Here is a 27180-nt window from a genome sequence, read left to right as displayed (position 1 = left end):
TAACTAGGATTTCAGACAGTCAAGGCAATGCTCTGTCCACAAATCTGCCGGCTCTCCCCAATACTCCTTTCCTCACCTCACATGTAGTAAAATAAGTAATAAAATGATTATAATTTGGTTTTCTAATAGCAAGACCAAGATGACTAGTAAAATAACCTGACAAGCATTGCCCACATCAGTAGTAATTATTATTACTATAATTATCATTATTACTACTACTTCTTATGTAACATTTTAGGTTTTCCCATCTCAACAACCACTTACACTACCATCCAAATCAACTGCTACTCATTATGTTTTCATGTAATTAATGTCTTTACCTGCAAAATTTGAATTAAGATCTATAAGATGCCCATCAATTGGAGAATGGCTGGGTAAACTGTAGTATATGAATGTTATGGAATATTATTGTTCTGTAAGGAATGACCAGCAGGATGAATACAGAGAGGACTGGCGAGACTTACATGAACTGATGCTGAGTGAAATGAGCAGAACCAGGAGATCATTATAAACTTCAACAACGATATTGTATGAAGATGTATTTTGATGGAAGTGGATTTCTTTGACAAAGAGACCTAACTCAGTTTCAATTGATCAATGATGGACAGAAACAGCTACACCCAAAGAAAGAACACTGGGAAATGAATGTAAACTGTTTGCGTTTTTTTTTTCTTTCCAGGTTATTTTTACCTTCTAAATCCAATTCTCCCTGTGCAACAAGAGAACTGTTCGGTTCTGCAAACATATATTGTATCTAGGATGTACTGTAACCTATTTAACATGTATAGAACTGCTTGCCATCTAGGGGAGGAGGTGGAGGGAGGGAGGGGAAAAATTGGAACAGAAGTGAGTGCAAGGGATAATGTTATAAAAAATTACCCTGGCATGGGTTCTGTCAATAAAAAGTTACTATAAAATTAAAAAAAAAAAAAAAAAGAATTAAGATCCATAAGAACCTTCTTAGGAAGAGCTCCATATTGGTAATTTTTTTTTCTTCTATGTTAACAGAATTCAATTCCTTTTTTTTTTTTTTAAAGAATTTTTACTTTAAAATTCTTGGCATACTTTAGTTTTTCATTTTTTAAAAATTATTCCAAATTTAAGGATCATCAAAATGAACAAAAATTGCCATACACAAGGTAAAACAGAAAAAGAAGGCCATATATGAAACCATGAATATGATGTGTAGCTTGCTTAAAAAAAAAATATACACACATATATACACATATATCTAAACAGGTTACTTTAAAAGCTGTTTTTTAGTAGTTTTTAAAAAGTAAGCTCTATTAATTATTACTTTTCCAGAATCCAATTTCAAAGTAATTCTGAAGGCCAAACCCAAGGCTTAGAGAGACTTTGTCCAAGTTCATTCCAGCTAGACACATGCTGACCAAGAAAGTTGATTCCTCTACCACATCTACTCTCCTTTGATTGACTCAATGAAGGGACTATGAAAGCAATGGACATTTATTTTAACTGGTCTTCATTTTTATCCTTACAGAATTTTTTTTCTTTTAGAGTTACAACACTATTTAAACCAACATGTGGCAGAAAGGAATTCCCATTCTGACCAATATCACAAACGATCAGCTAGCTTTTGCTAAAAAAAAGCTCCAATGACTGCGAATCAACTAAGTCTTGAGGCAGCCTGCCCTGTTTTGGGGACAGCTCTACTTGTTAGGAAAACTTCCTTGACAAGCCCAGTTTGTCTTCCACATATTGATCCTGGTTTTGCACTTTCAAGCCAAGAAAGTCTATAGTAACCTTTTTCATCTGACAGGCCTTCACATACTTGAACATAGCAATTCCTGCCCCTATCTTCTCTTCCAAAGTTCCTTTAACTAGCTTCATGTCCACGTTCGAGGCCTTTTACCATTCTGGTTGTCCTTCTCCAAAAGCTGCCCGACTTAGCAATCTCCTTTCTAAACTGTGGCAGCCAGAACCAAACATAATATTCTAGATGAAGCCTAAACTGCTCATTTCTAGAAGCCTTGACCCTCTTAATGAATGCAACCTGCAATCACATTCCATTTTTGGCCATTATATCACATTACTTTCAGTCTATTGACACTGAAAGTCCATTAAGTCCATTCAGATCTTCTTTAGCTAAATTGCTCTCTGGCCATACTACTGCCATCTTATACCTTTGAAGCTGGTTTTTTGAACTTCAGAACAGTACTTTACATTTACCCCTACATAACCTGATTGCTTCTCTCCTACAGCTGCTGAACCTCACAAAATTATTGGGAGAAAAATGGTTTTTGAAAAAAATCAAGTATCAGGTTTTGGTGTAAATACTAGTTTTGATTTAAACACTGTTTTGGATTAAACACAGATTTCACTGGTGTGGGGAACTTCTGATGTGGAAACTCTTTTCCTATACACTAATTTGACAATTCAACCATAATTTCTGGTTTTTAGAGAGTTTTGGTATATGTATAAGATAGGACTTGAACCCAGATCTTTTAGCCTTCAATGGCTGGCTCTCCAATTAACTCTGCTTCCTTTCACAAATGTAAATGGCTAATTCTAATAATAATAGTTATTACTATTTGATTTTATAAACTGGAATAATGGAATCACAGAATTGGAAAAATCCTTGTGCCCCCAAAAGAACAGAACCTAAAATAATCTAAAGACAATGTTAAACCTGGTATAAGTTGGAAATTAACTACCTACCATCCTCAAGAACAAGAGCATCAGAGAGGGAGCTGTCTTCACTGGCAATATTTCCATCTGGTAAGAAACAAAACAAAATAGCCTGTAGTTAGAGCACATTTTTTGTTGTTGTTCTGAATCAAAAATTTCTTCACCTACAAGAAAATGTGTCGCTATCATTTCACTCTGCATTCTCTCAACACCCAACCAATATAGAAATAATTAAAATGCTGCTCATCATGTCTTTTAAATTATCTCCATAACCAGTTACTAGCAAATCTTCCTAATCCTATTGCTGTGATGTGACAAAATAGGATAGCATTACTTCAAAGAAGAAAAAACTGGGACATGGAATGATTTAGGCCCCTTTGCTATCACAGCACAAGGATATGTGCAGACTGAACTAATAGGCAATATTCTTTATACATTTGCTGTTTGGGCAAAAAGCTTCGTCATCATGTTTCACTTTTGTTATTGGCTATTAAGTGGCTTCCTAATAAATTTTTCAAGTCTTTATCAGAGCAGATGCAAGCTGGATAAATGTAGCGTCCTTTTTCTAGAAGCTTATTTTATAGTGTTCAGTTAACACAGCAAACATGCTGAAGGGGCACATAGTAAAAATGATCTCACTTTTACAGCTGGAGAAACTAAGGTAGAGAGAAGGAGACTTGCTCCAAGCTGTCCAGCTAGACACTGACCAAGTTAGAAAATGGTCCCAGATCTCCTGATTCCCAGTCAAGTGCCTTATCTCTTGAAAAGTAAAATCATACATATGGGACTCAAGGAAGGCCCCATTTACCTCTCCATCTCAAGTGGGCCCTTGAGATAGAAGCATGACTTCAAGGAGGCAGCAAACTTGAAATAACACATTCGAGAAAACAAGGCTCCCATTTTTGCACAGGAGGGAAGAATCCAAAGGATTGTACAGATGGATTCCTTTAAAGCAGCCTCTCCGCTGAAGTTATGTCAGATTAGCTATTAGTTGGAAGTCTCTATAAAGGGGGAGCTTCCGCTGCGGCAAATCACCAGAGACATTCCATTCCATCCCTGAATTTCTCCTCATTCTGGTCTGTCGGCCCTGATGGATGTTTCATCTCAGAACTGGGCCCATGAGCCATAAATGTTTTCAATGGGGCATAAAGAGGTATGCAAATAAAAGAATTAAATAAGCAAAGTAGTGTTTGTTTCCACATAGCTCTTTTAAAGAGAATGGGGGTAGGGGGAGAAGGCAATCAGGGAAAGAAGCCTGGTGGAGACTGTTAACAAGGCAAACTAGGGAAAAACGCTTGTTTCTAATCTTCTAAAGGGTGAGTATTTTAAAAATGTATAAACTATGAAAGAACACTTGAGAGTGTCTCTGGAAGAATTCCCTGACTCGTTAAAAACAATAATAGTAGGAGGGACTTTTTCCTAAACTCAGGGAGCTCTTTGTGCTTTGACTAAATAAACATAATCATCCTCAATATTCCTGGGCCTTGGGTTACACTGTAAGTTGCTGTTCAGCACTGTTGTCATGGTGGGACCCAACGTTCTGGCCACCCAGGCCTTGGAGGCTGGGGTGAGGGCAGCAGGAAGATCAGGCCAGTGGAGAGCCTAAGTGGCACCACACTCGTGGGGGCAACAGCTAATGTTGGCAAGGTGGGCTCTGTCCCCAGGGCAGTGAGAAAGGTAAAGATCATGGTAACGAGGGGAGGCGGTTGTCATGGTTTGCCCTGGTGTCCACCTGTTGGCCCCCAAGGTGCCTGGGCCTCTGTTCACAAATGGGAGACTAAAGGACATGGAAGATGTCCTCATCCTTCACATCAGAATGTGGTTTCTTACATCAGCCTGCCTCTGCCTTCACATCATAGAATAGGGAAAACCAGCAAGCCTTCTTCATTATAGTTTCTCCCAGGTTAGTTAGTGGAAATAATAATTTGATTTATATAGTTTTCTTTCATCTGTGGATCTGAGAGTACTTTGCTACTCTGATCTGGTTGCAAGCATTAATAACTCCATTTTATTAAGGGATAAATGAAAGCACCGAGTGGTTAATTTAAATGCCTCAGGCCACGCAGGCATGTGGGTAAGAACCCCTAGCAGAGCTCGAGTTCCTAGTTTCTGCGGTTCAGGCTGACCAAAACTCGGGCAATGAAGAGGGCCTGGGTACTGACCATCTATTATCAGTGAAGCCCTCTGAGTGGGTTTCTTCCCAGACTTGATGCGGTTGTCATTGATTGCATTTTCAATTTCTTGCAGCTTTTTCAGTGCATTAAGGTAAGAGGTTTTCCTTTGTTTCTTCAGCTTCTTACTGACATTGGGGTCACTGGCCAGGCGGCGGGCAGCTTCTGTAATCTGCGATTGAATGGCAAACTCCCGTTCCAGGCGTTCCAACTCAGCTTCCTGTGGGAAGGGAAACCATGGGCTTATGCACATGCAATAATGCTCTGCAACACTAAAGCACCCTGCAGACTCACCCAAGGGCAATCATAAGATCATGGGTCAAGAACTAGAAGGTATTAAGAAGGTATAAAAAGCATAAAGTTAGATGACTTGCCTAAAGTCACCCAAAGTAGTAAACAACCCACGTCTAACTCCAGAATCATTTTTTTTCCCACTGTGTTATTAGTAGTCAGCCAGGAATAAAATTTTGGTAACTGATATGGCATCCTCAATAAGGTGGCCACTGTTCCTAAAGCTGCAGTATCAGAGTATCCTGGGCCTTGGTTTATTTTCATTTTACTTCTTATTGTCAGGTGATGATTTTAAAAAGATACAGGGCAGTTGGTGATTTAGTGGAAAGCACCAGCCCAAGGGGATCTGAATTCAAATCCAATCTCAGATACTCACTATCTGTGACTGATTAAATTACTTAACTCTGATCAGCCCCAAATAAAAAAAAATATATTATCAAGAAGATGAAAATACTCTTAAATTTTGCAATCTCTTTTATGGTCTAGAACAACAAAGCCTGGGTGGTAACTGCCCACTCCATTGTGATTCCATTCTATTCATAGAGCCCCACTAGCATGCACAATTCAAATGCTTTCTGTCAGTTTGCCAACAAGGGATTCAGGTACACTGTCACTCTCATTAACTGCTCACTAAAAGGGGCTGCCCAGACACGACTCACGTTACACACGCTGCTCCTGTCAGTCATGTCAGAGTTCTCTTTCTCCCTGCTTGTCACACACAGTTTCTGTCCCTCATTTAGAGTCCCTTTCTCACGGATCCTTTAGGAGTTTCTCTCCTCAAGCTCTTCCTTTCTTGGTTCCACCCTCAGACAAGCCCTGTCCCCTGATCTCTTATTTATCTCCATCCATCTCCGCCTTTTGCTGTTCAAGGATGAAACAATCCAACTTTCAGATTTGCAGGTGAAGGTTGTGCATTCACAGCCAGATCAAAGCCAGTGATTGCAGTGTCTACATGTATATTCTCACTCTTGCCTTTATTCTAGTTCAACACAGCCTGCTTTGCTGGAGGGTCCCCTAGAGCGTGAGGGCAGTACCAAGAATGCTGTGTTTTTGGTGGGAAACCTGAGCTGAGATCATGGCACTGCCAAGGAAGTCATTTAGTCCCTCTGGATCCCAGTTTATATATCCAGAATTTGAAAGCCTAGGTGGAGAGGGCAAGTAGATGGATAAAATTCAAAATCCTAAGACACAGCTTTTCTTTCAAAGTTGCAGCCTTGGAATTCGAACCTAGAGCTTCTGGCTACCTACTTAGCAGCTCTCATATTCCTTATAAATGGCCTCATTTTCAGGCTAAATATTCCTAGTTCCTTCAACCTATCCTCAGTCTATGCTTCTAATATATTTTTGGTTAATAGGTTTTGTATTTATCATGCTCAGAGTATTTGTGCACTCGATATAATATCATTAAATCTTCATCTTTCCTGCCTTATTAAACTTGTCCAAGGCAAAAACAAAACAAAAGATCCAATTCTTGTATGTGATTTCCCTTACTCCAGTTTCTCCCAGCATCCCCAAGCCATTTCATTATGCAAAGGAATAGGAGCAGTTCAGAATTGGATCTTCCGATTGCTCTCAAAGTCTCCATTCTATCTTATCCTAGGGCTTCTATTCTACTTTATTGGAGGGAGAGCCGAGACAATTTCCACTCATTTCTTTTTCCTTTTTGTATATCTCTGAGTTCTTATTCTATATACTGCTTCATACCCCCTACTTATTTTTCTTTAAAAAATGCATTTTATCTTTTTTTTTCAATTAGCATTATGTTTTATTTCTTCCACCTCTTCAATGCGAAAAAACTTGTAATAAATATTCAAAGTTAAGCAAAAACAATTTCTGCGTTGGACATACCAAAAAAAAAAAAAAAAAAAAAAAAAGGTTCCATCTGCATCCTCATTGAAATAATTCTTTTGTTTGAAGGTAGGTAGCAGACTTTATCATGGTCCCAATGAGGTTCTTCCCACCCCCACTTTTGGTCAGGAAAAGTAGGTGGATTAGGGATTTAGGACACTTCCCAATCACATTTATGCTTTTTTTTTTTTTTTTTCCTTTTTCTGGACAGACTAGGGCTAGACTTTAATTTCACAGAGACTGTCTGGTGACCTTACTATAAGCTCTTCTGGAAATCACTGTTCTATGCCATCATTGTTTCCTTTTGTGCAGGCATATGTGGAATCCTCTAGAGGAAATAATAGGGGCTAAATCCCACGTGCAGTCCTTAAATTGCTATATAGGCATTTCACAAATATGTGTGTGCTCACATGAGCAAACAGAATCCCTTCACCCATCTTTCTTCCTCTTCCCCAGGAAAACTCCAAGATTCAATCAACCCACTCTGAGGAAACCCTGCCCTATCCAAGACTCCATAGTGTGAAGTAGCCGTGAACAGCAGCAGTGCAGAAAATACATTTTAGCATTTGCTGCAACGAGCAATGTTCAACAGCTGAATCCAATACGCTTGCTTCCTGGTGCGATCCACCTGGCCAGACGCCTGTGGCCTCCATCAAGGGCAACGGCTTTATTTACGTTAAACTGTGCTGAACTGGAGTAGGAGGGAAACTGGAAGGGAGAGAGCAGGAGAGGAAAGGAAGAGGGTAATTAAACTTCTTCGGAGATGGCCAGTTGTTAAAGCTCTCTCCGATGGATGTAGCCGCTTGCCAGATCTGCTCTGTCCAGGGGAGAAGAAAATGAAAACCGACACACTCTGATGTCTCGAAACAAACAAGTCACCAGAGACAATGACTGCTCTGTGAATTCTGACTCCACCTTACAGCTGCTTCGGGGCTGTTATGATAGCCATGGTTCAGGACACTGACCCAAGGATTTGTGGGAGAGAGAGCCCAGAAAAAACACTCCCTATTAAAGTAAGAAAAACACATGGCTCAACACTCCCTATTAGAGTAAAAAAAGCAAAAAACAAAACAAACCAAGGCTGAACTCCCCGAACGGACAGTGGACAGCATGTAGGAAGGAATAGGAGGAAAACTACATTTGACTTAGAAATCTGAAGGAGTCAGATTGGAAAGGTAGTGGGAGGGAAGTGGGGGAGGAAATTCTTCCTGTGCTGGAGTGTAAGAACTTTGAGGAATGCCAGTCAGCATTAAACAAACAAACAAAAAAGCTCTTTTTAATTTATGAGAAGTAAAAGAAATAGGAGAAGCAGCATGGATAGTGAATAGAGGCTGGGAGACTCATTACCAATAAAACTATTGTTGTAGAGAAAAAAGAGGCCATCTTTGCTGACAAATGAGGAAACAGAATGGGGACAAGATGCTGAGAGGAGAGGAAAGGGGACTTATTAAAGAACAACTTCCTTTTTAAAAGCTCTGTTGCTCAGTCAACATGGCCAATGAATAATCAGATGCTAATTAATTATATATGTTAGACTAAAATGAGGGTTTAATCTATGTTTAATGTCCCTTTTCACTTTAAAATTATATAAGCATGAGGCAGCTAGGTGGTGCAGTGGATAAAGCACCAACCCTGAAATCAGGAGGACCTGAGTTTAAATGTGACCTCAGATACCTAACACTTCCTGGCTGTGTGACCCTGGGCAAGTCACTTAATCCCAATTGCCTCAAAAAAAGAAAATTCAATGAACTATATTTCTTAATTAACCCCAAATCAAAGTCTTCCATGAAATCCCAGTATAAATCCTAGTATTTAGAAGTCACAGAGTCTTAAGGTTGGGAGGCTCCTCAAAGGTCCTCTAATTTAACTATTAATCTGACCTAGAGTTCTCTCTAAAATATGTTGAAAAATAGCCAGACAAGTCACCTACTTAAAAATGCTCTGTTAATGAAAATTCACAACCTTACAAAACAGATAATACCATGTTAGGGCAATTCTGATTAGTGATACTTCCCTCTTCCCTGCCATACAATAATCCAGAATTAGTCTTTCTGCAATTTCTACCCATTTCACCCAAGTTCTTATGACTGGGACAAAATAATACAAGTTTAAACCATCTTTCCCCCTAGTAATGGTCCTTCAATATTTGAAAGCAGCAATCAAGTGTCCTCCCCTGACTCCTTCCTCACAAATAATTACTCCCTAGTTTAAATACTGAAGTTAATCTCTTCAATGATCTTTGTAAAATGTGTGTGTGTGTGTGTGTGTGTGTGTGTGTGTGTGTGTGTGTGTGTGTATTTAAATTCCCTAACCATTATGGTCACTTAGACATGATCTACCTTCTTTCCTATTTTAAGCACTGCAGACATATTAAAAGTGTCTTGAATTGAATCATTGATATTTGAACAAAAAGACACATGATCATCTTATTAAATATTTATTCTTAGTCTCTAGGACAGTTCATCTGTCCTGACAATTGCTTAGTAGTAGCTCCAAGTCCCCCCCTCCTCCTCACTCTTCCTGCTAATCATGGATCTGTCAAGCAGAGGAAATGCTGAGAAGCAGTTTATTACACAGATGTTTGAAGAGCTGCCATCAGGTGAGGATTCAGGGACCCCTAGCATGTAGGATGGCAACCCCCAAACTTCACAATCAAGATCAAATTCTTTCAGGGCAGAACCTCTAGCAGTCTCAACCTGAGCTGATCATTCCTATCTAGCTAGTGATTTTGGAGGTGTGTGACTTTTTCACATTTTTTTACAGGAAATCACGTTTCTAATCTAAATTAGGTGCTAATCTAAATAGAGGTCAGCAATCAATTTCATAATGGACTCACTAAAGTTGAATTTATACCCAGCTGTATATTTATCTCCAACAAAAAAACTTTGGCACAATACAAATTTGGAAGAGATGAAAAATTATTTTAAAAAATATTTCCTTAACCCACATGTGCAAAAATGTTTGTAGCAGCCCTTTTTGTAGTGGCAAGAAACTGAAAATTGAGTGGATGCCCATCAGTTGGGGAATGGCTGAATAAGTTACGGTATATGAAGGTAATGGAATATTATTCTATAAGAAATGATGACCAGAATGATTTCAGAAAAGCCTGGAAAGACTTATATGAACTAATGAAAAGTGAAATGAGCAGAACCAAGAGAACATTTTACATAGCAACAAGATTATGTGATAATCAATTGTGATGGACTTGGCTCTTTTCAAAAGTGTAGTGATTCAAAGCAATTTTGATAGACTTGTGTTGGAGAGAGCCATCTGCACACAGAGAGAGAATTATGGAGAATAAATATGGATCAAAGCATAGTATTTTCACCTTTTGCTGTTATTGTTTGCTTGTTTTTTCCCCCTTTTGATCTGATTTCTTTTTTTTCTTTTTGCATAGCATGACAAATGTGGAAATATGTTTAGAAGAATTGCACATGTTTAACCTATATCAGATTGCTTAAAGGGGGGAGGGGGAAGAAAGGAAGAAAAATTTGGAACATAAGGTTTTGCAAAGGTGAATGTTGAAAATTATCTTTGCATGTTTTTGAAAAAACAAAATACTATTAAGAGAAAAAATACTTCCTTAAAGATTTAAAAACAAACAAACATATTCCGCCAGGTTTTAGCTTATTGTTGTTCAGTTATTTTAATTATGTTTAACTTATGGGGGTTCTGTTTGGGCTTTTTTTGTATAAAGGAAGTAGTTTGCTGTTTCTTTCTCCAGTTCACTTAACAAATGAGGACACAGACAGAGTTGAGTGATATGCCTAGAATCTTAGGTCTTGTTTGAACTTAACTCTTCCTGACTTCAGGTGTGCTGATCTCTCCATTTTATCACCTAATTGCCTATTATTGGTGGAGTAGGTTTTATTTCACTTTCTTTTTCTGGGGTCTCTTTCTGCAGCAGGTCTGATAGAGAGACCTTAAAAAAATCATATAAACTATTAGTTTATCCTCCAGTGTTCATTTACTTGTCATTTATCCATAACGTTAAATAAATAATTTTAAGGGAAATTAAAATGCTTACTAAAGCAGCAAATACTATTAAAAAAATGTTGCTGAGTCATTTCAGTCATGACTGCCTTTCTGTGACCCCATTTGGGGTTTTCTTCACAGAGAAAAATCTGTCATTTCCTTCTTCAGATCATTTTACAGATGAGGAAATTGAGGCAAATAGTGATTAAGAGACTTGCCAAGAAATTCTGGCCTAAAGTAGGAAAGTTCAAAAGAAATACAGATAATTTTAGTGAATCCAAGAACTAAAAGTAAAGGGCTCACCTCTCCTTTGGGCAATATTTTCTGTTCATCCAGTTTGAAGGCAGTACCTATTCTCCTCCGAACAATGGGTGGTTCCTCCCCTGGATCCAAGGGATATTCTCTTGGCAATTTTCCTGTAAGCTCCTGTATACATGAAAAAACATTAGTAAAGGCAAGAAGCACAGGTATTAAAGACATATATATCTATATGGTTATATATAGATATATATGTACACATACATATACATATGTTCTGAGACAAACACAGGCACACATTCACTCACCCTTTTAAATACACAATCTTTGAATGATTAAAATTGATGGATATGCTTAATGGAACAGTTGTATTTTAAGATACAAATATAAATATATATATTGCCTTATAAAAAAGATGCATTTCAGAATCTTAAGTTCCAAAATAAATCTCCATAAGGCTAATAATTTTTCCAATGACTTCTATAATGAAATCAAAATGTAACTGCTCTTACATAAAAAAAAAAATTCCTAATGGATTGAACTGGAAATTTGAGGATGGGTGAATATCAAGATTCATAAATCTGGTAACAGTGGCAGGATTTTCCAAGCCTTTTTAGAGCTCTATGTAACTTCTCCCAAATCAAAGTTTCTTTTTAACTCCTTCCCACCTCAACCTTCTCAATTTCTATCATGCTTTGCGTCACAGATCCTATAATTTAGTTCTCCTCCTTTGATCAGAGTTTATTAAATGCCTAGTACAGCTTAACTGCTTTAAGAGACTTTGTTAAGTAGGTGCTATCTACCACATGACGTTATTTGCTGCATGAAAAGTCTGTATAGGTGAAGACTTAAGGTTCTCTAAAATGAACTTGTTTTCCCAGTCCTATAAGCTTAAAATTCCATAAAAGTCCATTTACAATAAGTAATAGTTATATCATATGTTGGAATGTACCTCTGAATCAGTAAATTAATAGATAACCTAGGTGTGCCCAGGAGGCTAGTCAAAACACTAAAGAAATCAGCTGAGCTTAAAATAAATTAGTATGCATATAAGTAAGAATTTGAATGGGGATAGATAAATGAAGCAGTGAATGGAGAACTATGTCTTCAGTCAAAAAGATCTGAGTTCAAATGTGACCTCACACACTTAGTATAGTAGCTTTGTAACTTGGGAAAGTCATCTGGTTTGCCTCTGTAAAATGAACTAGAAAAGGAAATGGGCAAACTATTGCAACATATTTTTGCGCTGCAGTCAAGAGGACCTCAATTCAAATCCAACCGTGGACATTTACCAGCTGTGTGCCCCTGTGCCAATTATTTAAACCCCAATGCCTCAAAAAAAAAAAAAAAGGAGAGGGGATAAGAAAACCCCAAATAGTATCACAAAGAATATGACATGAAAAATGACTTAAAGCTGGAGAGCTGAAACTTCCTCTCTACAGAGATATTACTAGATTTAGAGAGTTTTCTTGCATTGAGAAATAAAGTGATTTGTTCAGGGTTATACAGCTAGTAAGTGTCTGAAGTCAGATTTGAATTTAGGAAGATGAGTCTTCCTAACTCCAGACCAGATACTCTCTATCCACTCTACCACCTAGCTGCCCTGGGTTGTTGATTACAATAGCTAACTCTACAGAAAAAAAGTACTGTGCCCCTTCTCTGTTTCCCTTTTTTAAAGAAAGGAATAATTCCAATGTTTTTAAAGTCACTGTTACATATTATCATATGTTTATTTAACAGGACATTTTACTATTGCCTTGAGATCCTGCCTATGAATAACATAATACCTCGAGATGTATTTAGATATAAATTAGAGTATACTCTAATTTAGAGATTTTCTTTCTTTCTTTCTTTTTTTTTTTTTTTTTCCATTTTGGCTTAAAACATCCAAGGAGAAAAATAAAAAGTATTAAAACTGTCACTATCTTATGACTTGAAAACACATATGGTATCAAAAGAAAATACAAATTTTTAAAAAGTAAATTACTGTTTGGCTTAAAACCACTTTTTAGAATCAAGGTCTATAGTGTCCACAAATTAAATCTGAATAAAGAATGATTTGATGTCACTGTTATAGATAGTTTTCCCAGGCTATGTTGCACTTTCTCTTTGGCTTCCTAAAGAACATTATGGGAGAGATTCTGGAACTCAAAATGTTTTTTTAAAAAACTAATGTTAAAAATTGTTTTTACTTGTGATTTGAAAAAAATACATTTAAAAATTCACAAAAAAATAAAATGTAACCCTGTAAGCTTAAAAAAATACTTTTTTAAGCACATATTTTATAAAAATGTTTCCTAATATTTACAATATCACACAATATGTCTGTGGCTGGGCCCTAGGCTTTCCTAAGATTTGAAATGGATTTGTGTTAATACGGTCCTGCTTTGTGGAGACTCCAGTTTAAATCAGTCCAGACCGTAATTAAGTGAAGGAAAAATGTAATATGATCTTAGTCTATGGCCCCCTCATCTCATTCTTCTTGGGGTAAGACATTATTATTGGGGGGGGGGGCAGGGAAACATGTCTCTTTCAACCAAAGTTGAAATCCATATGTGCTTGCCTAGTTTTACTGCTTGTAATGTGGGCTGGGTCTCTGAAGAGTACACACCCCTAGAATGCATGCTCACACACAGAACAGTCACATACACTCTTCCTCTCCCCCTCCCCATATTCTTTGTGTTTCAGAATGGCATCTACAGAAATGCTCAGAAATAGTGATGGGATGGGAGATGAGGCAGAGGTGGGCATGCAGAAGCGCTGGTGAGGGACTTTGGCAGGCTCCAAATCCCAATGAGCTGTGAAATGATGCGTGTGCACAATTGGCTTGGATAAATACTGCTTTGTTAATTAAAAAAAAAATAGCAGTGGGCAAACTTCATTGAAAGAAGGAAAGAAAGAAAGGAAAGAAGGAAGGAAAAAAGACAATACTTCACATGTATGGGCTTTGGAATTTACAAAATGCTTTCTTCACAACAACCCTGTGAGGTAGGTAGTGCAAGTGTTAGCACCCCCATTTTAGGAGACTGGGGCTCGGGGAACTTAAGTGACTAGCCCAAGGTCACACAGCTAGTAAGTGGCAAAGCTGGGATTCCAACCCAAGTCTTCTGAATCCAAGTCCGGTGCTCTTTCCAGAAAAAAGGAAAGAAGGAAGGACAGGAAGAAGAAAGGAAGGAAGAAATGAAGAAATATGGAAGAAAGAAAGAAGGAAGGAAGAAGGAAGGAAGAAAAGAAGAAAGGAAGGAAGAAAAGAAGAAAAGAAAGAAAGAAGAAAGAAAGAAGAAAGGAAGAAAGGAGGGAGGAAGGGAGGGAAAAAGAAAGATAAAAGAAGGAAAAGAGGGAGGGAAAGAAAGAAAGAAAGAAAGAAAGAAAGAAAGAAAGAAAGAAGAAAAGAAAGAAAGAGAAATTAAGAAAGAAAGAAAGAAAGAAAGAAAGAAAGAAAGAAAGAAAGAAGAAAGAAGGAAAGAAAGAGAAAGAAAGAAAGAAAGAAAGAAAGAAAGAAAGAAAGAAAGAAGAAAAAGAAAGAAAGAAGAAAAGAAAGAAAGAAAGAAAGAAAGAAAGAAAGGAAGAAAGAAAGGAAAGAAGGAAAGAAAGAAAGAAAAGAAAGAAGAAAGAAAGAGAAAGAAAGAAAAGAAAGAAAGAAAGAAAGAAAGAAAGAAAGAAAGAAAGAAGGAAGGAAGGAAGGAAGAAGGAAAGAAGGAAGGAAGGAAGGAAGGAAGGAAGGAAGAAAAGAAGAAAAAGAAAGAAAGAAAGAAAAAGAATTAACAAAACTCAAGCCCAGGAGTCTAAGGGGATTTATGCATCAAGTGAAAACATTGATTTCCCCTTTCACCCCCCAACCCACCCTTTCAATAGGAAATATGATTTATTAAGCCAACTTTGAAATTTATCCTGTTCTAAAACCAACACAAATCATAACAATATCATATTCAGGCATTCACAAACTCTTGGCAGAAGCCATCCATTCACTGGACTCTTGAGTATGGTACTAGTCAAGATTTAGTAGACAACAAACATGAGTTTCAGCGTGGTTCATTAACTTCCGGCAATTTTTCAATAAGGGCTATATGAGTGTCTCTGGAGGATTTTCACTCTTGCTTACATCCTTCCCACCACTCCCACCCTTCCCCCTCCGAATGCACGTCAGAATCCATGTTCATGCACAGCACACTTTTCCAAGGCTGCAAGGTTCCCGTTGCCTACCGCTTCTCGAAGACACAGTTTCTTCAGCTCCTCCAGTCGCTGGCGGAGGGTTTCCTCCAGGGCTTCCTGCCTGGATTTCAATGCAGCCAGCATGTCCTTCTTGGCAGACTGAGAGCTATCTGACTCCTGGGAACCTATCAATAAACATTGGTGTTACTAGGCTGGCTGACAATGGGACACACATCTGGAAAACTCATGAATTTCACCGGAGCTCCCACTGTGGTTAGGGGATAAACTCTAGCAATCAAGAATATGAAATGGAACAGGTGCTGCAAGGGTTGTATTTGTCTTCAGTGAGAGCTCAGTGCTTAGCTGCATTTGTAGCCAGCCAGCAGAACAGGTGGAAGACTTCATAATTCCAGCAAGTTTATTTTTCCTCAGAGGTGCCATGCACCAGATAACCTCAACATCAAGTTTCAGAGGAACTTCTCGAGCTAAGGCAACATCAGAAAAAAATTAAATATGATATAATTAATACATTAAGTATTAATATATGATACATTACATATTTATTTCTATGTATATGTAATATACATTATTGTATGATGTATAATATGGTGATAGCTTATATAGGTGTCAGACATTGTGCTAAATGCTTTATTCCTATGTCTTTTGATTCTCACAACAACCCTGTGAGGTAGGAGTTATTAATATCCTTATTTTACAGATGAGGAAACTGAGTCCAGGAGAGATTAAAGGGTTTGCCCAGAGTCACTTAATTAATTAATATCTGAGTCTGGATTTGAACTAACAACTTCCTGACTACTGCGTCACACCTACCTACCTGCCCCAGGTATCCCCAGTTAGGATCATACTTATATCTTTTGATTCCCAAACCAATGCTCTTTCCTTGATAGTGACCTGCCCCTTAAAAGGGAAGTGAACTAACAGCAAGAGAGAGATTAGGAAACTATATTACAGACTGGCTTTTAGATATGGAAATGCATTTGATATAAGCAAACTGTGGAACTTGCCAAGGCAGATGAGTAAGTCAGATATGAGAATCTTTTACATGTTCCAATGCTATTCCTACCATGCTTTTGGTCAGTAGCAGGGCCAGTAATGGTGTATATTCCGTAAACGTGATGAATAGGAGCACAAAGTCAAGAGCACAGTGTTTGTGTTCAACTAAGCGTAAGGACTGCATTCTAGAGAAAGACAGTCTTTGCTTTCAGAATTGATCATTTCTGATGTTGCTTCCACTAATAGTCAATAGAGAAGCACAAAATCAGAACAAAAATCCTTCCATGTAATAATATTCAAACCAATCCATAAAATATGAATCTATTCTTCTAAAAGTCACTTAACCCTCTACCTCTTCTAACAGTAATGAATTTCAGTATCTCTTGAGCTATATGGTTAGGCAGTTAATTCACCACCTAAGTACCTCCCACTGTGATTTCATCATATTTTATTCTTTTTCTGCCCAGCTGAGACTGAAATCAGATAGCTATTCGTTATCATAGTATTTTCTATATATGTTGTTGTTTAGTCATTTTAGTTGTTTCTGATTCTTCATGACCCCACTTGGGGTTTTCTTGGCAAAAATATTGATGGGGTTTGCCATTTCCTTCTCTAATTCATTTAACAGATGAGGAAACTGAGATAACAGGGTTATGTGTTTATACAGTGCTCTATCCGCTGGACCACCTAACTGCCTTTCTACAATTTGTCTTGCATATAATGACCCCTTATTAAATAATAAATAAATAAATAAATGGTGAATACCATATACTTGAGGAGTTATTAAATTCCACTTTAGTTTTATTCTTTTTGAGTAAATAATCCCTGTTCTTTAGTTTTTGTTTATTGAATTTGTGTCTCAAAGTTGTAACCATTCATTTTTTTTTCTTCTCTTCTGGATTATGTTTAGGTTTTCTCTATCATGCTTCAATTGTGTGTTTGAATATAGTTCTCTTGTGGAAACTTGACCAGTGAGTAGAAAATAGTTACCTTGTGGTTCCTCTGATGTGTATGCAAGGAGAGTCTGTTGTACTTAAGAGGTTTGCTTGCCTTTGACCCACAGCATTACTCTGAAGACATATGTGTCTTGGGTGGGGTGAGGAGGGAAAGGATGAGGAAGCTTATAAAAAGCAGCCATCTTGTATTAGTGCAAGTTTTTCTTCCTCTCTAAGTGAATTATGTTGTATTAGTTACAAGGATGCATTATATTTCATCTTGTATGTCTTATCTAATTTTCCAATTTGGTTGGGTCATTTTGTATCTTAATTTAATTTTCTAAGGTAATAGTTAACCAATCAAAGTTGGTGACTCAGGAAAATTTAATGATTATGTTCTCTACATCATCATTTAAGAATATAATATAATATTCAGAATACTATTAGGCACTCATTTTTAAAAACGCTAACCAAAAGAGACTGAGAGACTCAAACCAAAGGAGATTAATATTGACTCCAAAGGAAATTAATCTCTTTTTTTAATTATATGACCAATCCCTTAATGGAAAATGATGATTTCTTGAAATAAATGTGAACTTAAGATTTGTTTAAAACCAGCATAAACTATAACAATATTAGACTCAGGGAGACAAATAATCTTAGGGTGATAATGATAGACCATTTATTCTGGTCTCTACTATGGGAACACTTAAGAATTGGTTAGCACCAATTGCCAAAGGCTAAAACACTTAATTAACACTAATTAAACTTATTACTTTGCAACTTTACTGTACCAAGTGCCAAGAATACAAGTGCCAAAGAAAGACAGTGTGGGTGCAGTGGAAGTCTCATGAAAAGCCCCTAGTTTCTGGTTCTTTTCTCCAGAAATTCTTGTAGATGAATATGCCAGAACTGTAAAGAGGAATTCCAGCACCTGGGGCAAATTCATTTATTCTGGGTTTGTGGAGAGGTGGGGAGGTGCTGATGTGTGGGGTGGGAAGAGGTCCAGTGCAATACTATGCATTATATCATTGAGACACAACAGAGATAGATTATGAAAAATGAAGAATTAAAGATCTAGATGACTAAATCTTACTGACCATGGAAGATGTTAGGATGGAGAAGAATGGAGCAGGTACTGCATTTAATAGACTGTTTCACTAGACATGAAGGTTTAGTCTTACTTTTAGCTTTAAATTTGCTATTTTTCTGAAAAAGAAATAGACTGAAAATTATCTGTTCAAGTCCTTTGAGTATCCATTGGAGAATGACTTTAATTCTTATAAATTTGAGTCAATTCTCTATATATTTTAGAAATGAACCCTTTATCAGAACTCTTGGATATAAAATCTTTTCCCCAGTTTACTGCTTCCCTTCTAATCTTGTCTGCATTGGTTTTGTTTGTATACATTTTAAAAAATTTAATATAATCAAAATTATCCATTTTGTATTCCATAATGTACTCTAGTTCTTCTTTGGCCACAAATTCCTTCCTTCTTCACAGATCTGAGAGGTAGACTATCCTTTGTTCTTTTAATTTTCCAGTAAATGTCACAGTCAGGACTTTTTAGCCCTCAGATCTTTCCTGATTTTAAATGCAGTATTCTTTTCAGCATTCCCATATAGTTTCTTAAAATTCTGGAAAGATGTTTTGCATGACTGCACATGTATAACTTATATCAAACTGCTTGTCTTCTCTAGGAGGCAGGAAAAAGAGGAAGAAAATTTTCAAATCAAAAATTTTTTTTTAAAAGTTATGTTTTTTACATATAATTGGGGGAAAATAAAACAATTAAAAAAATAAATCTACATATGTTCAAATAACTAAAACTACAAAGATTTCTTCTCTCCTACTAAGTAAAAATTAGAGATATAATTCTATGATGTAGAGAAATAAAACATTTTATCAAGTCACACTGACTGGCCCAAGTCCTGCATCTCTAAGTGTAAGAACCTCAACAAGAAAGCAAAAAGAGGCACAAGGATTCAAGCATCCACTTGTACTTTTATTTACTCTTAAGCAAAATCACCCTTAGGTCATTGGGAATCATTTCAACTAAGGATAAAGTGGTCTGTTCTATGTCCCATCAGTCTTAGCTGTGGCTGTTTCCTTGACAATGAAGCAAGACTAAGACCTGTCTATTTCATGTTACTTCTCATATATAATCCATTTTCCCTGCTGGGCTCTGCCTCATTATATAAAAAACAAGCCCTTGAATTCATGTTATAGTCAGCTCTTGTGAATTCATGTCAATGTGGGACAAGAAAAGCATGGAAAAATTGAATCTGCAAATGATGACAAAACATCATTTTCACCTATAATTTTAATTTTCTTTTCCATTAATCCTTTTATTAATTATATAACCTAATTTAGGTTTACCCTCTTTTTATTCCTATACTTCCCTTTGTATCTGTAGGTAGTAGTATATGCCTAGCATATATTAATAAGCACTTAAATGCTTGATTGACTTTTTTTTTCCTGACCTTAGAGGGGAAGCTTTTTAAACTACTAAGGAGTCAAAAGTTTCAAAGCAATGTTCAACAAGTATTTTATTGAACAGGAGATTCTTAAACTTTTTCCAATTTCAACTCTTTTGTCCCAAAAATGTTTTACTGACCCCATATATATAGGTATATAAAATAGGCATAAAAACCAAATGTTTATTAATAATAAATTATAATTTCATGACCTCCACATTGTCACAAAATCCCCATATGGGGTGGTTTAAGAAGGTAAATTATTGAGCACTTATAATGAATGAGGAATAGCATGTGCTACAGACATGAACGACACAGCTCCTGTCATGAAGGAGTTTACAATCTAGCATAAGATAGGAGATCATACACACACACACACAGACACAGACACATAACATAATACAGAAAGCTAAATATCCTAGGAGAGATACAAACTGCTATGGAAGCATAGAGGGAAAGAAATTACTTCTATTTGATTGCTCTTGGGAAGCTTCAAAAATTCCTGGGGAGAGGAGAATAATATTTTGCATGATTTCACATGTGCCTTCTCAGTGAGGGTGGTGAGGAGGGAAGAAGGGAGAGAATCTAGAACTTGTTAAAAATTGTTTTATATGCTAGAGGAAAATATTAAATAATGGAAGAAGAAATATGTAATTAGAAAAGATAGGCTAATGGAAAGCATAAGAAAAGCAACAGGAACAGCCCATCAGTCAAATATTAATAAGTAATCCCTATGTATACATTATTGTATGTATAATTTTTTTTAATCACATGAAATATGGCCCATGTCTTCAAGGACCTTACTAGCTATCTGGAGAATGTCAAAATATATGCATAAAAAGAAAACAGTCCAAGACAGTATATATTCAACTCATGTATGACTTGGCAAGTAAGTCATAGAACACATTGTTAAAAGGAAAATGATCCAATGCAAGAGATAGTCCACCCAACTATGGCTTGGTACATCTGCCTCAAATACATGGAGTTTGAGTGAAATCTTGTAACTCTTAAGTGTCAGGGGTAGAATTTGAACCCAAGTCTTTCTGATTCCAAGTTTGGCATCTTATTCACCATATTAGGCTATTATGATGTTCTTCTAATGTACCATATTGAATATCAATCTCAGGGGGCATATAATAAATGGTAAATGTGCAGTGCTCTATGAAAATTCAGAGGAAGAGGAATCTTGTTGATAATGACAATAGGCAATGTCTTTGAAAATCAGGATTTTAATATTTTACCCAGTTTTCATCCTTCTTATATGTTGCCTATCTCAATGATCCTAAATCTTAGGTCGTGACTCTGATGAAAGCACAGTGCCTTCCATACAGCGAATTTTCAATAAATATTTGTTAATTTGACTTGAAGGATACCAGGTTAAAAAAAATTAATCTGTGCTTTTGGTTATCCTTATAATCAAATTGGATTGAAAGCTGATTCAAATGATTTCAAAGAAAATGAAAATTGTATCATGTTAAAAAAATTGATCTTCAATCAGTCAATTAATTTATAGATAGGGTTAGAGAGTTATAAATTAATTTATCCCGGACAGTCATTATGAATGGTACCCATAACATACATAGCTGTGGAATGACAAAGAATCAGACTACTTTGCCTATCTTCCAGGCAGAACTGCTCCCCAAACTGTTATTTTGTTGGTCTTCAGCTTAGGAAGTCCAGCTAGCGCAACATTCACGCCAGTGGGCGGTCTGATTCACTGGGTCCGGATGTTAAGGGAACACCAGCAAGCACAAACAACAGCTCTCTTCCTGGACTGGTGAACAAATGGAAGGATATCCTCATTCAAAGAGACAGAGAATTTGCTCCTATCTTTCTAAAGCTGCTGAGTTACTCAGCACAGGATATGAACACGCATCCTGGTGGAGAAGATTGTTGATCATCAGGAATTTCTGCTCATCTATTTGATGAAATGTTTCTGATTGGACCAGTGATTTCAAGTTAAAGGAGGAATGCTGCTCTCTCTGAATGCAATGGTGAAAAGCTAAACAAACTTAAGAAGAAAAAAGAAATCTGTTGCCTGAAAGGCAAGGAAGGAAATGGCAATCTATTTCCTTAGGCCTTTGGTAAATAATCCTTAGAAAAGTAGGTTTCCCCCATTTCAATGGCATGGGAGAACATTTTGACATATACTTTATGGTGTAAATATGAAGAAAAAATATTTTTAAAAGACTGTATTTCTTTTATAGAAAGAAGGAAGTAGTTCCTCATTTTCCATTCAAAAATTCATAATTATTTATTCTTTTCATGAAGGTGAACTCAAAGGCAATATGAGCTGATCAAATATAACAGACTTTGTAAAGCTTAAACATGGCTTTTCTGAAAGTCATTATCAAGGCACCTGATGCAGAAATTAAATGGGGCCTTTAACAAGAATATCAGTCTATGTTAAGTGGTTTAAATTCTAAGTCATGCCTAGAAAACTCTCCATCAGCTACCTAAATTTCTTTAGTGTGAAAGCTTACAGCAAAGTATAACAAAAAGGGAAAGTCTTGAAATAATAAACATAGCTTTTGCTAATGCATGGACTGAGTAATACAAGTTTTTTTTTCCTTTTGGACAATCAGTGGCTCAGTAGTATCTATCCTAGAGAAAAGTTTCTTAAACTGTGGTTCACACCCTCATATGGGGGTCGCATAACTGAATGTGTGGGTTGTAAAATTATGATTTATTATCAGGGAATATCTAATTTGTAAATCTCTTTCATATACCTATATATCATGTAAAAATTTCTCAGGAGAAAAGGGTCATGAGGGGAAAGAATTTAAGAAGCCCTGCACTAGAGGATGGGTAGTAAAAATAATCTAATGGTTTTTCTTGTTTGCACTGTCTTACCTCTCCAACTTATATTTCAGCCTGCTACCATATTTATCTTCCTAATGCATGGATATAATTCTATTTTTCCTCTGTTAAAAACCTTTCAATGTCTGATTATTTGTGAAGTGAATTGAGTTTAAATCTTTTGATCTGGCACTTAAGGCCCTCCATAATTTAGAAGGAAACCCCGCCTTTCAAGCTTCATCTTATATCCCCTCCTCCCATATTCTCTCTTTTCTCTGAGTTTTCATGACACTAATTTTTTCTGATTCTTCTCCATTGTCTTTTAAACCCCTTTACCAGATCATCAACCACATCCCACTCCCTCTGCAAAATTATATCTCAGGATCTGTTCTAGGTTTATTCTTTATCTAAATATCTTTTCATAATGTATTGGTTATTTTCCTACAGTTCAATTATCATCCCTACTCAGATGACTCCCAGATTTACATATGCATTCTTGGTGTGTGTCTCTGTCTCTGTTTCTGTCTCTCCCTCCTCTTCCTTCCTCTTTCCTTCCCTCTCTCCCTCCCTTCTTCTCTCCTTTCCTCTTTCAATCTCTCCCTCCCTCTCTCTCTGTGTCTGTCTCTGTATCTATTTCTGTTTCTCTTTGTCTATATATGTGTATATATATCTGTTTCTCTCGATCTGTCTCCTCTCTCTACATCTCTGTTATCCAAATCCATATTACCATCTGCCAATCAGGCATCTCTAACTGGAAGGCCAGTATTCATTTCAAATTCAACAAAGCCAAAAGATCCAATTCTCAACACCCACTCCAACCTACCCTTCTTTCTTATTTGTCAAATTTTCTTTAAGACGTTACTATCTTTCTTAGTCACTTTCCAGTCACAAGGTTTGCAACCTTAAAGTTATCTATCTATAATTCCAGTGGTGGGCACATTTATCCCTCATCTCTAATCAAATGCCAAATGCACTTGATTCTACCTGCACAATACATCTTGCATCCTGTTCCTTCTTTCCACTTACACAGCAGCTCTAGTCATCTCTTGCCTGGATTCTAACAATTTCCTTATTAGGTTTCTTGTCTGTCCCCTTTCCACACATATTCCAAAATAATCTTTTTAAGACATAGGTCTGACCATGTCACTCTCTCGCAGAATTTTCTGTTTGGCTTTTAAAGTCCTTCAAAATCTGACTCCATATTTTTCATATTAGTCACTTTCATGAACTCTACATTCTAGTAGAACAGGCTTAACTGCTATTCTTAATACATGATGTTTCATCTCCCATCATTATAATTTTATGACTTGTATAGACTCTCCTCCACGCTTGCAATATACTCTTCCCTCATCTCGTTTTTTCTTCCAAACTCTGTTCAAGTACCATTTTTGAAATGAAGCTCATGACTCCTCCAATTGGTAATGTCTATTTACTTGGTATGCATATTGTATTTTTTTTCCTCTTTCCTCCTCCAAAACAAACTTCTTAAGGTTAGAGATAGTTTCATTTTTATTTTTGCATTTTAATACCCAGCACAATGTCGGGCATATAGTAAGTGTCTAATAAATGACTGTTGACTGATTGACATTCCTTTGAATCTACCATTGTCTCAACATGGTTCTCTTTTAAAATAAAAATGTTTCTGGGAGGATTAACAGGAATGCTTGTTGTTTACATGGTTTACAAAGTATATTACAGATTTTTATATCATTTAATCCTCATAAGAAACTTGCACAATAGTACAGGTATTATAGTGTAGGGGTTGGGGCCAAAGCTGGAGAAGGGTTTTGAGCAAGACATTGATCAACTGATTTCCCACTTTGATCAAGGCTGAAGGAATCACAGAAGATAAGGGATAAGTAACAGAGAATAAGTTGTTAACAGTCTTAGAAGAAATGTATGATAGGTTTATACTCTTACCTTGATGAGGTTTCAAGGTCTCTGATAAAAAATGATGCAATTAGGGAGAAGCTAATAATTAATTGTCAAAAGGTCAACTATGTCTTTAGAGGGAAGACACTGTCTCCAGAAGGTAGTTAAAGCAAGAGACTGTTCTGAGGTATGATCCTGTAAACCACAGACTGAACCTTAAAATGGAACTTTTTGCTTAGTAAGAGATACTGTAGAAAGAGTCAAAGCAAGAGGCAGCTCTGAGGAGTGAATTGCATAGAGAAGAAATCCAGTCCTGATTATTGGGAATTGAACAGTAGCAGGACCTCAACAGAAGGCAAAAGACATTGAGGATGTCAGTATCGGAAGTTGCTCATATATATTCTCCAAGTCTATGCCTTTCTGCTACGTGTGTTTGTACTCTTCCTCCTGATCCTGTGCATACTATGGGACAGTGTGATCCTGGTTTATGGAGGAAATGTTCTGTAGTTGTTCTCATTAGGCTCTGAAGTCCTTAAAAACAGGGATTATCTGTTGTCCTTCTTTGTCCTCAGCACTTAGCATGCTTGCTAGGTGCATAATAAATGCTTGTTGATTGATGCTACTTTAGTAAATGTCTTTAATTTAACTGTGTCTTTTTGCTGACTATTAAAAAGTAAGTATATCAGCTGGAGCTTGTGAACTTTTGTTTTAGGCATATAGATCTACAGGAAGCCTTAAGCCTAAGGCATCTATCCTTATTCCCAGGGAACTGTGACTCTGAATTGAGGCGAGATAACCTAGAGAGAACAATACAATGCTGTATTTTTACAAATGAGAAAATTGTAAACTACTGAGTTGATCAGAATAAGAGGCATTTTTAATATCTTTAGATTGTTGGTATTTTTTTTAATATGGGTTGTTAGAATGATCTCTTGAATAATCACAAACATCATTCTGCCTTATACTGTTCTAGGTACTTAATTTGATCAAAGCAACTGAAGAAATAGAACTATGTAGAAAATTTCACCCTCTGCAGAGAATCCCTTTTCAATTTGGATAAGCATAAAACATCCTCCATGAGTCAGGAGCATCTTTGGCAAGCTATCTTGCTTAACACTGAACAAAGCCATCTGCGGTTACATTTATTAAAGCACCTTGATAAGAGATTGCTTCTTGGGGGAAACTGTGGTGTGTTCTCATGATTCAGATTTCAATTAAGAAAAACAAACAAAGCAGAATCTTGTATTCTATGCATCTTTCCATCAGTTTCCAACTGTTCTGCTATAGAACACTTTGTGAAATGATTCCTGTTTTCTTATATTTTCACAAAGGATTTAATATGTATGTGTATCAATCATAAACATATATGAATGAAAATATACTTTAAGATGGAAAAGTAGGCACTTAACGTTCTTTTCTAGTGTGTTAGAAACTGTTAGGCCTTATGCTCAGTGCAAATAGCTTTTGAGACCTCAGGGTCATAGCTCTGGTTTCAGAGCAGGACTTTGTTGAAAACTCATTGTTATAATAGTTATTAATAAACTTTCTAACAATAGGAGGAAGTGCTAACATTAAGAGAATTAGAATGTGCAAACAGCAGAATGATGCATCTATAGTGAACCCAGCCAAAGCTAGAGGTTCAACTTTGCATGACATACTTTCTCCAAGATGTCATGGCCAAAGAAACACAGTCTTCAGCAACTAATATAACTGCTCATGATGGAGGTGATTCAACCACAATCTTATAACCACAATATCTAATTCCCTATTTTTATACCTTTCTGTCTCTCATTTTCTCTCTCTAGTTCTTGCTCATTTTCTTTTTCTAATTCTCTTTGTCCCTCTCTGTCCTTCTGTCCTTCCCTCTGTCCCCCCCTCTTTCTCCTCCTCCTCCCCCTTCTCTTGTTACTACCTCTTCTCCCCTTCTTCCTCCTTTTCTTTCCCCCCTTCCTTCCCTCCTTCCTTTCCCCCTCCTTCTTTCCCTTTCTCTCTCCCTTCCTCACTCCCTCCTGTGTCCAGGGTCCCAAAGCAAATTAAAGGCAGCACTAAACAAAACCAAGAGCCTCTTAAATCTTATCCCACAACTGTATCCCCAAGCAGAAACTGTCTCTGGAGTAAGGCGGAATGCAAAAAATGAATGGTTTATGCTTCTATATTTTTATTCAAGATACCACCATCAGTCACACTGTTCTAATTCTTTAAAAATAGATATTCTGATAGTGATTAAAAAAAAAAAAAAGACATAATTCTACTTGCTTACATGCTAGTATTGAAAGCCACAAAATCCCTCCAGGAACACTGGCATTTTCTTGGTCATTTTATGGAGTTTTCTTTAAATAGCTTAAAAGGAGGGAAAAACCACACAGTCTCTTTTCACTATCCAATCCTACCCAACCAAAGAGTTTTCAGCTATGGCAAATTCCCTAAACAATGTTCAGAATAAATCCTAAAATATCCTTCCCCTCAAGGGGATACTATCACAAAAGCCATATGTATTCAACTATAAAAGAAAATGTATAGTTTTGTATTTGGGACCTGAGCACATATTTATCCTCATCCTCCCTCTTCACCATCTTAAACATAGCATATTAGAAGTGGAAATATTTCAAATTTTTACAAAGGGAATAAGCATACTTTATTTACTCTGATATACATTAATCACAAGACTCGGTTCCTAGTCAGTATTCAAGGCTTCACACCCAAACTTCATCTATGTTTATAAAACAGTTCCTTGAAAC

General features: G+C 36.7%; 1 protein-coding gene across 4 annotated transcripts in view; it reads right to left on the bottom strand.

The window, feature by feature from the left end:
* Positions 1-27180, bottom strand: part of FRMD4A (FERM domain containing 4A) — a 737403-nt gene that overhangs the window by 23007 nt on the left and 687216 nt on the right. For all 4 annotated transcript variants that reach the window (XM_051962747.1, XM_051962746.1, XM_051962745.1 and 1 more), the window contains exons 15-18: positions 15396-15529; positions 11238-11360; positions 4812-5040; positions 2680-2736 (exon numbers count right to left, since the gene is read on the bottom strand). In XM_051962747.1, the coding sequence (XP_051818707.1) occupies positions 2680-2736; positions 4812-5040; positions 11238-11360; positions 15396-15529 (543 nt within the window). The remainder of the gene's footprint in view (positions 1-2679; positions 2737-4811; positions 5041-11237; positions 11361-15395; positions 15530-27180) is intronic.

The sequence above is a fragment of the Antechinus flavipes genome, chromosome 5 (assembly GCF_016432865.1).
Source record: "Antechinus flavipes isolate AdamAnt ecotype Samford, QLD, Australia chromosome 5, AdamAnt_v2, whole genome shotgun sequence".
Taxonomy (NCBI): domain Eukaryota; kingdom Metazoa; phylum Chordata; class Mammalia; order Dasyuromorphia; family Dasyuridae; genus Antechinus; species Antechinus flavipes.
Note: the sequence above shows the minus strand (reverse complement) of the source record. Positions and strands in the feature narration are given on the sequence as shown.